Source organism: Otolemur garnettii, unplaced genomic scaffold, assembly GCF_000181295.1.
Source record: "Otolemur garnettii isolate 467f Iridium unplaced genomic scaffold, OtoGar3 scaffold00099, whole genome shotgun sequence".
In the NCBI taxonomy this organism is placed as follows: Eukaryota; Metazoa; Chordata; class Mammalia; order Primates; family Galagidae; genus Otolemur; species Otolemur garnettii.
The window spans coordinates 1,533,764-1,543,876 of record NW_003852494.1 but is presented as its reverse complement, the minus strand read 5'-3'; the positions used below and the strand labels follow the sequence as shown (position 1 = coordinate 1,543,876).

Here is a 10,113-nt window from a genome sequence, read left to right as displayed (position 1 = left end):
AAGTAGCTGGGACCACAGGCGCCCGCCACAACGCCTGGCTATTTTTTGGTTGCAGCCGTCATTGTTGTTTGGCGGGTCTGGGCTGGGGATTCAAACCCACCACCTTAGGTGTACGTGGCTGGCGCCTTAGCCGGTTGAGCTATAGGCGCTGAGCCAATGAACATGCTTTGCTGGGAGGCATAGTGTGGGGCAAACTATGATAGCTTATGAGAAGTGATGAAATTGGAAGCGAATTCTAAGCACTGTTTTAAAGATAAACTGTCACAGAGTAAATGCCTTCCACAAATCCAGATTAAGTATCCTCCACATTAGCAGTTCTGTTTTTAATGCTACTTATTTTTTAATTTGTTTAACTATATATAACACTTGAAACTACAAAATACATTATCACAATTTTAAAGAACAGGAGTATTTAAAAATACAGGGTGTACCAAAAATCATCCACAAAATTTTACAGTGGTAGCCAACATGTAGAAAATATTTTGTAAATATTTTATAAAATATTATAATGAATATTTTATAAATTAAAAAAGAATATTTTGTAAATACCGGTACACTTAGTGACAATTTCCCATTTTCCCTATCATGGCAACTTTATGGGCCACCTTTAAGACACCCTGTACTTTATGCTCCTTACTTTAGTGGGCAACTTTCAAATATTTAGGAAATTTTATAGTGAAATGTTAGTATATTTCCTATATGTGCATATTTTTCTAAATATGAATATTAATAGCTGTTTGAAAATTAGAGCATCCCAACTCAAGATGTATAACTTAGATTTATCTAAAACTTTTACAGTCATCTAGAATTAGAACAGCATCTTGACAAGTTTCATGTTCATTTTCTTGGGAGTGGTTCTATAAATTATATGGAATTAAATGGAATAGTTATATATAATTATTCATATATAAAAAACTAAGATACTCATATATATATATTTCTTTTTTTTTTTTTTTTTTTTGTGGTTGGGGCTGAGTTTGAACCCGCCACCTTAATAGATGTCCTTAAAGCCCAGGCTCCTTTGAACCACTGGCGCCACCTGATACTCATTATTTTAGAGTATACAATCTGATAATTATTAATTTCACTGCAATATTTCTTATTGATTACTTTTTCTTACCATTGAAAACCATGCTCTTGGCAAGAATTCAAACTGTATGGAATTGTTAAGGAAAAGAAAATAAATTTTTTCTCTTTCTGTATCATCAACACGTTCCCTAGAAGTAAAGACTGTTAATAGTTCCTTATGTATCTTCTAGAAGTTTTCTGGTAATTAATGAACAGATAATTACTTAGTAGCCACCTTAAATTTATTCTCCACACCTTTGCTTCACTTTGGAAGGCTTTTGGCTTTTGAGGGGTTTTGGAGGCTTGGGATCAACCCTGACTAATACTGGGATCAAAATATCTGTTTATTTTTATTTTGCCTGGTATATATTTTTTTGCCCATATTATACTTTCTACTTAAAAAAATTGTTTTGCCTCTGCTGTGTATCTTGACTAGATCTTGACTTAGGTTTTGCAATGTAATATCGTGTGAAAGTTTATTTTAGTAGATAAGTTTAGCCTATTTATATTTTATTAATACCCAGACATATTTAATTTTAGTGATACCATTTTATACTTGACTTTGTTTTGCAGTTTTTGGCTGGGGCTGGGTTTGAACCCACCACCTCTGGTATATGGTGCCAGTGCCCTACTCCTTGAGCCACAGGTGCTGCTCTATATTTGACTTTTTTTCTTTTTTTTTTTTTTGAGACAGAGTCTCACTATGTCACCCTTGGTAGAGTGCAGTGGTGTCACAACTCACAGCAACCTCAAACTCTCGGGCTTAAGTGAGTCTCTTGCCTCAGCCTCCCAAGTAGCTGGGGCTACCTACAGGTACCCACCAAAATGTCAAGCTATTTGTTGTTGTTGTTTTTGTTGTTTAGCAGGCCAGCGCTGGGTTTAAACCCATCAGCCCTAGTGTATGTGGCCGGTGCCCTAACCACTGAGCTATAGGCGCCAAGCCATTTGGCTTTTGATTTGATTTTTTTTTTAAGGAATTTATTATTTATTTTGCAGTTTTGGCCAGGGCTGAGTTCAAACCTGCCACCCCCGGTATATGGGGCTGGCACCCTACTCCTTGAGCCACAGTGCCACCCTGGCTTTTGATTTTAAAGCCTATATAACATCTCCATCTTCTTCTCTTTCCTTGTGTGTGTGTGTGTGTGTGAGTTCTGGCATGTGGTTTTATTCTAGCCATTGTAACTCTACCCTTAGTCATCTGTTTCTTTTGATAGTATCTGTTAATGGTCCACTGTGAGAAGTGATAAAATTAGTATAATTTTTTTCCTTCTCCCTCCCTTCCTTCTTCTTTAGCACCTGATTTTAGTTGATAGTATTGTCTTTCTCAGTGTTTGCCTTTATACTTTCAGTATGCTTATCCTATGACTTGATTTGTTATATTTAAATGATATTCTTTGACATTCTCACCCACCTACTCCTAACAATTAAAAAAATTAAGAAACCAGGTTACTTATTCTACCTTCCACTTCTTTTCCTCTTCTCCTTCCTACAGGCTTTGTTGTATTGCTTCTACCTTATCAGGGTGTGGAACATTTACATTCTGTTCTATTACACTATTTCCCACTTTTGTTTTCAGCAGTAGACCAATGATTATTAGGTCCAGTGCTCATTACCAGTCCGTTCACCGCCTTTGGTCTCCCGCCTCTTTGGATTGTCTGTAGTTTGTTCTGCAGTTTTCAAAAACAGGCTCATAAAAACAGTATTCTCTGATGAGTTCTTACATGGTCTAGTGTTTGTTGCCTAAATATTTCAATGACAGCTTGTCTGTTAGATCGTGCTTTCTTTCTGTAAGGATTTTTTTAAGCGTAGCTCTACAATCTTCTAGGAGTAAACGTAGCTGTGGGGAGATCTGAAGCCAACCTAATGTTTTTAGTGATTTGATCTTGATAAGAATATGTATTTTGTAGTTGTTGAGTACAGGATTCTTCATGTGTTCATCAGATCAGGCTTCTTAAATGTATTCTAAGCTTCTACAGTGCTTTTTGTCTAGGAGTCTTATTTTGTCTACTCTAAAAGTGGGTATGCCAGCTTTCTTATGGTTAGTATTGGTATATCGTCTTATTTCTGTTTACTTTCAACTTCTATGCCCTTATTTTTGTCTAATATACATCTCATAAATAGCAGATAGCTTGACTTTGTGTGGGTGTAGTCTTTGAGAATATATCTTTTAACTGGTGAGTTTTATCCCATTTACATTTACTCTGATTATTGATACATTTGGTTTTTTTTCTATTTTGTATACCCTATTTACTTTGCTTTTTCTTTCCTTTCTTTTCTTTTTTTTTTTTTTAAAGAATGAGTCCAGGCTCGGCGCCTGTGGCTCAACCGGCTAAGGCGCCAGCCACGTACACCTGAGGTGGCGGGTTCGAATCCCCAGCCCGGACCCGCCAAACAACAATGATGGCTGCAACCAAAAAATAGCCAGGCGTTGTGGCAGGCGCCTGTGGTCCCAGCTACTTGGGAGGCGGAGGCAGGAGACTCGCTTGAGCCCAGGAGTTGGAGGTTGCTGTGAGCGTGATGCCATGGCACTCTACCCAGGGGGATAGCTTGAGGCTCTGTCTCAAAAAAAAAAAAAAAAAAAGACTGAGTCCAGAGTCTCACTTTGTTGCCCCTGGTAGAGTGCTGTGGGATCATAGTTCACACCAACCTTAGACTCTTTTTTTTTTTTTGGCCTGGGCTGGGTTTGAACCCACCACCTCCAGCATATGGCACCAGTGCCCTACTCCTTGAGCCACAAGCACCGCCCACAACCTTAGACTCTTGAGCTCAAGCAAGTCTCTTGCTTCAGTCTCCTGAGTGGGACTACAGGTGCCTGCCACAATGCCTAGCTATTTTTAGAGACAGGGTCTTGCCCTTGCTCAGTCTGGTCTCAAACCTGTGAGCTCAGGGCAGTCCACCCTCCTTGGCCTCCCAGAGTGCTAGGTTTACAGGCTTGAGCCACCAAGCCCAGCCCTACTTTGCTTTTTCTTTGTTTGTTTTCTTTTCTACCATCTGTTGTACTAGTCCTATTTTCTTTCTCTTCTTTTTACTCATTATTTTCTATCTTCTACTATTCTGATATGATTTAAGTTTTTAACATATATATATTCCTGACTTAACAAAGCCTAAAGTTAATCAACATTTCTCCAATAATATAGGGACCTTAGAATAATTTAACACCTTCTCCTGCCTTACATGTATATTATCCTCGGCATTTTACTTCATTTCTACATCTCTAAAAGTAGTTGTTATGGTGGCTGTCACTATTATGATTGCTACTTTATATAATAATTTCCTATTTAGATTTACCGATATATTTAGCAATTCTCACCATTGCTGCTTTTATTTTAACTTCTTAGTTCTGGATTGGGTTTCCTTTTTCTTGAAATTCCATTTCTTGTTGTGCGTGTGTGTTTTTAATAGTTCTTTTAGTAAAGAATTGTTAATAGTAAGTAACCCTCTTTTTATTTCCTTCTTAAATATTAGTTTAGTCAGAAAATATTTTCACTTTTTTCTCCTACTGTGTTGAAAAGTCTGCTATTAGTTTAATTATTATTTCTTTTTAGGTAATATCTTCACTATAATTGGTTTTAATATTTTTATCCTGTTCTTTGGTAGTGTCCAAATTTCATAGGTGTGATTTAAGTGTAGATTTAGATTTATTTACTGTGCTGGAATTTGTATTTTGTGTCTTCCATTAATTCTGGGGAAATTCTACAGAATCTGTCCTCTCCCTCATTATTTCTGGGGTTTTCTCCAGCTACTCCTATTAGACAGATTTATTCTGTTCCCTATTGCTTAACCTCACTTTCATATTTTCATCTTTTTGTTTCTCTGTGTTGAATTTTAAGTAATTTGTTCAGCTCTATTTTCTAGTTAATTTTTTTCTCCTCAGTGGTATGTAATCGTGTTTGTTTGTTTATTCCATCCACTTAATGTTTTGGGGTTTTTTTGAGACAGAGTCTCACTATGTCACCCTCAGTAGAGTACTGTGGTGTCACAGCTCACAGCAACCTTAAACTCTTGGGCTTAAGCGACTCTCTTGCCTTAGCCTCCCAAGTAGCTGTACTACAGGCACCTGCCACAAAGCCCAGCTATATTTTTGTTGTGGTTGTTATTGTTGTTTAGCTGGCCTGGGCTGGGTTTGAACCCGCCAGCCTTGGTGTATGTGACTGATGCTGTAACCCCTGTGCTGTGGACACCGAGCCACATCTACTTAATTTTTAATTTCAATAACTTTTTTATTTTTATTTTTATTTTATTTTATTTTTTTTTTGAGACAGAGCCTCAAGCTGTCCCCCTGGGTAGAGTGCTGTGGCATTACAGCTCACAGCAACCTCCAACTCCTGGGCTCAAGCGAGTCTCCTGCCTCCGCCTCCCAAGTAGCTGGGACCACAGGTGCCCGCCACAACACCTGGCTATTTTTTGGTTGCAACCGTCATTGTTGTTTGGCGGGTCCAGGCTGGGGATTCGAACCTGCCACCTTAGGTGTACGTGGCTGGCACCTTAGCCGGTTGAGCCATAGGCGCCGAGCCTATTTTTATTTTTCTTGCGGTATCTTTTCTGTTTTTAGTTCCTTCTTTATACAACCTTAGTTGTATGTGGCTGGTGCCTTAGCCGCTTGAGCCACAGGCGCCGAGCCAGTTTTTATTATTTTAAGCATACTTATTTAATAGGCTTATTTCTAGTATCCAAAATTCCTTGAGGTATTGTCCTGTTGTTGTTTGTATCTTCAGATTCTCAATCCTAATGGACCGATTGTTTCCTTATGCATTTTATACTAACAGACTGTGAACTTACCTTTAACAGAGTTTTTGTCTCTTGAATCTTGGCAGCCAGAATAGAGGGTATTTCCTTCAAGAGTGGTTTTATGGTTCTTCTGCCAGGTATTTTAGAACAATCACAAACTTAGAGCTAATTTTAAGTTAATGTCTTAGCTTGGGTGTTCCTAGACCCTGTAGGTAGGATAAATTCAAACTCCAAACTTGCCTGACAATAGACCTCTTTTTTCCATTTACCTTTGCAGTAGCACAGCTGCATTCTGATCAATTTGGTCATCAGATTCCAGGACAGAAAAGGCTTTTAGCATCTTTAGCATCTTCATCTCATGGAGAGGCCCAGCAGCTACTTAAGTAAATAGCTTCTGGTGCATATGACTGTCACCCTTGAGAACATTGGGTGTCTGTAGGCCACTTTCATATGTAAAAGCCATGGCCCCTTTTTCCCAGAAATCTTTTATGCTATACTATTCATCACAACAGTTGTGTGCAGTCCCACGCAACAAAGGCAGCACACAGATAACTCATCTATATTAACTCTCCTGTTTCCAAGGAAACTGCTGTGTGAAACCAAGGTCATTCTCTGGCCTGTGTTAACCCTTTACTCACAACTTCCCAAGTTGAAAAGAGCATGGATTCACTATGGGATCCTCAGTTCTAACCTCCCACTCTGCACAGGCTTAAGGTTTTTCATTTGCTGTGCCTGGGTGTTAAAAGAACTGTTACCAAGACTGACCACTCTCAACATCTTTGGTCAGTAGCAGCCACAATGCCATCATTTGTTTTTTGTCCTGGTCATTTTTCTTATTTCCTTAAGAGTTCAGTTCATCTCTGGATTTGAAAGAATATTTGTTCTACCTTACTGATTATTTGTAGATACAGTCGTGCATCATTTAATGCTGGGCTGTGTTCTGAGAAATGCGTCATTAGCTGATTTCATCATTGTACAAACAATATATAGTGTATTTATACAAACCTAGGTGGTATAGCCTATTATCACCCCGCCCAGGCTATATGCTAAGGCCTAGCCTACAAACCTATATAGCATGTTACTATCCTGAATACTGTAGGCAATTATAACACAGTGGTAAGTACTTGTATATGAAACATATCTAAACATAGGAAAGGTACAGTAAAATTGCAGTATAAAAGAAAAAAATGTGGTATACTTTGATTAGGGCATTTACCACAAATGGAGCTTGCAGGACTAGAAGTTGCTCTGAGTGAGTCATTGAATGAGTGGTGAGTGAATGTGAAGGCCTAGGACATTACTATACACTACTGTAGGCTTTATAAACACTGAACACTAGACTACACTAAATTTATTTAAAGTATTTTTATTTCTTCAGTAATAAAGTAACCTTAGCTTACTTTAATTTTTTTACTTTTAATATTTTAATTTTTAACTCTTTTTGCAATAACACTTAAAACGTAAACACATTATATAGCTGTTCAAAAATATTTTCTTTCTCTATATCCTTGTTCTGTAAGCTTTTTTCTGTTTGACTTTTTTTTTACTTTTTATTAAAAACTAAAACAAACACATCAGGCTAGGCCTATATAAGGTCAGGAGCATCAATATCATTGGTATATCTTGTTGTAGAGTTGTTATCTCATATGATAACAATGCCTTCTTCTAGAATACCTCCTGAAGGAGCTGTCAGAGGCTATTTTACAGTTAATTTTTTTTAATGTAAGTGAAAGCAATACACTCTAAAATAAAAATTAAAAGTATAGTATAAAAAATATAAACATAGCATAATAGTTTATTATCAAGTATTATGTACTGTACATAATTATATTGCTATACTTTTATACAATTGGCAACATGTTTGGTTTATTTATACTGTTACTATAAACACATGAGTTGTATGCAGGGCTATGACATTATGATGTCTATGATGTCACTAGATGATAGGAATTTTTTAAACTCTATTTTAATCTTATCAGACTGACTTCATCTACGCAGTCTGTCATTGACCAAAATGTCATCGTGCATGATGGTAGTTTTAACTCTTTTTTTTTTTTTAGAGACAGAGTCTTACTTTATCACCCTCAGTAGAGTGCTGTAGTGTCACAGCTCACAGTGACCTCCAAATCCTGGGCTTAGGCGATTCTCTTTCCTCAGCTTCCTGAGTAGCTGGGACTACAGGCGCCCACCATAATGCCCAGGTATTTTTTTCTTATTGTTGTAGTTTGACCAGGGCTGGGTTTGAACCCGCCACCCTCCATATATGGGGCCAGTGCCCTACCCACTGAGCCACAGGTGCCACCCGGTATTTCTAACTCTTTTAGCTATTTGTAGCAAGAGATTTTCAGATTATTTCATTTAAAACATTACATTAAAAGATAGCATAAAACTGCTTAAACAGAACTCAAATTCTGACTCTATCTTTTTCCAGCACAATAATCTTTGGCAAGGTAGTTTGCCTCCCTGGACTTTCTCCAAGCATTATATGGGGTTATTAATACCTCCTTCATGGGGCTGCTGTGAGATTTGATTTTTGTCAAAAGTACAGGTCAAATGTCCTAGCATGACTTATAAGGTTGTTGAGATTAGGCCTCTGCCTAAATCTTCAGCCTCCTCTCTCACCACTTCACAGACACACCGTAGCATAATAAACTACTTGTGAGTTCCTTAATTGTTCTTGTTCTTTCCAGCTTCCAATCCTTTATACATAGTGTGTTCCTGCTTTCTTCCCTTGTTCACTTTACCCCTGACTATTCTTACTAATCCTTCATGCTAAGCTTAGATATCAGTTTCCCCAGGATGTTGTTCCCACTGATCCCCAAGCCTAGGTTAGGTTCATGAGAGTCCTGTATGTTCCTATAATACCTTGTGTTTGCCCATAATAGCTCTCAGCATTCTGTTTATCTATTTGAAAGTTACTTGAGGGAAAGAATTTTTTGGCTGTTTTTTTTTTTCCTTGTTAGATCCCCAGCTCCTAACAAAGAGGCTGGCACACAGCTCAATACATGGTAGGTATTATTATTATCAGCACCTTCATCTGTCATAATTCTCAAATGTCTGTTGTTGTATAAATAACTCTTAAGTGTGCCAAGAAGCTTAGAGTTAAGTTACAAGACTGACAAGGGCATGCATTGTTTCAGAGCCATGTTTTAGGCTTTTGTTTTTCACTTATTCTGTCATTTGCCCTTTTCATGCTAGGAATTAACCCAGGAGTGTGATGAAAAGAAATCCCAGTATGACAGCTGTGCAGCAGGTCTGGAAAGCAATCGGTCCAAATTAGAACAAGTAAGAAGGAAGTTTTTACTTTAACATTGTGGCCTGTACCTTTTTACTACACTAATATCAGAAGATTCCTAAATCTTTAGCATCATTTCATTTCTTAAGCTCCAGAAATCTTTATTTCTTGAAACTTAGTATGTACACACTGGATTTTCCCACTACTGCCAAAGCCTAAGGCCTATCATTTCTTTTTCTTTTTTTTTTTTAAGGCCTATCATTTCTTGCCTGGGCTTCCACAGTAACCTTCTCCCTGCTCTCCTGCGTCTGGTTTTTTTGTTTGGTCTTTTTTTGCAGTTTTTGGCCGGGCCAGGTTTGAACCCGCCATCTCCAGCATATGGAGCCGGCACCCTACTCCTTTGAGCCACAGGCGTTGCCCCAGTTTTTTGTTTGTTTGTTTATTTGCTTATTTGTTTTTTGCAGTTTTTGTCCGGGGCTGGGTTTGAACCTGCCGCCTCTGGCATTTGGGGCTGGCACCCTACTCCTTTGAGCCACAGGCGCTGCCCTTTTTTTGTTTTTATTTTTGTTTTTATACAAGTCTTACTTTGTACCGTAGATAGAGTGCTGTGGTATCCTAGCTCATAGCAACCTCAGACTCTTGGGTTCAGGCAATTCCTTAGCCTCAGCCTCCCAGCTGGGACTACAGGCACCTGCTACAATGCCCAGCTGGTTTTTCTACTTTTAGTAGAGATGGTGTCTTGCTTTTACTCAGGCTGGTCTCGAACTGAGCCCAGGTGATCCACCTGCCTCGGCCTCCCAGAGTGCTAGGATTACAGGTATGAACCATACTGTGTCCACCTTTCTGCTTTTACTCTTGCTCTCCTAAGTTTATTCTTCACAGAGCAGCTAAAGACACTTGTCCAATATTTAGGCCACCCTGCACTGACTTCCCATTGCACTTAAAATAAAAGTCTAGGCTCAGCGCCTATAGCTCAACCGGCTAAGACGCCAGCCACGTACACCTAAGGTGGCGGGTTCAAATCCCCAGCCCGGACCCGCCAAACAACAATGACGGCTGCAACCAGAAAAAATAGCCGGGCA

At 38.6% G+C, this 10,113-nt stretch overlaps 1 protein-coding gene across 4 annotated transcripts in view; it reads left to right on the top strand.

Moving 5' to 3' along the window:
* IFT81 (intraflagellar transport 81) overlaps positions 1 to 10,113 on the top strand; it is a 78,659-nt gene that overhangs the window by 53,444 nt on the left and 15,102 nt on the right. For all 4 annotated transcript variants that reach the window (XM_003795997.1, XM_012809021.1, XM_023516846.1 and 1 more), the window contains one exon: positions 8,995 to 9,081. In XM_003795997.1, the coding sequence (XP_003796045.1) occupies positions 8,995 to 9,081 (87 nt within the window). The remainder of the gene's footprint in view (positions 1 to 8,994; positions 9,082 to 10,113) is intronic.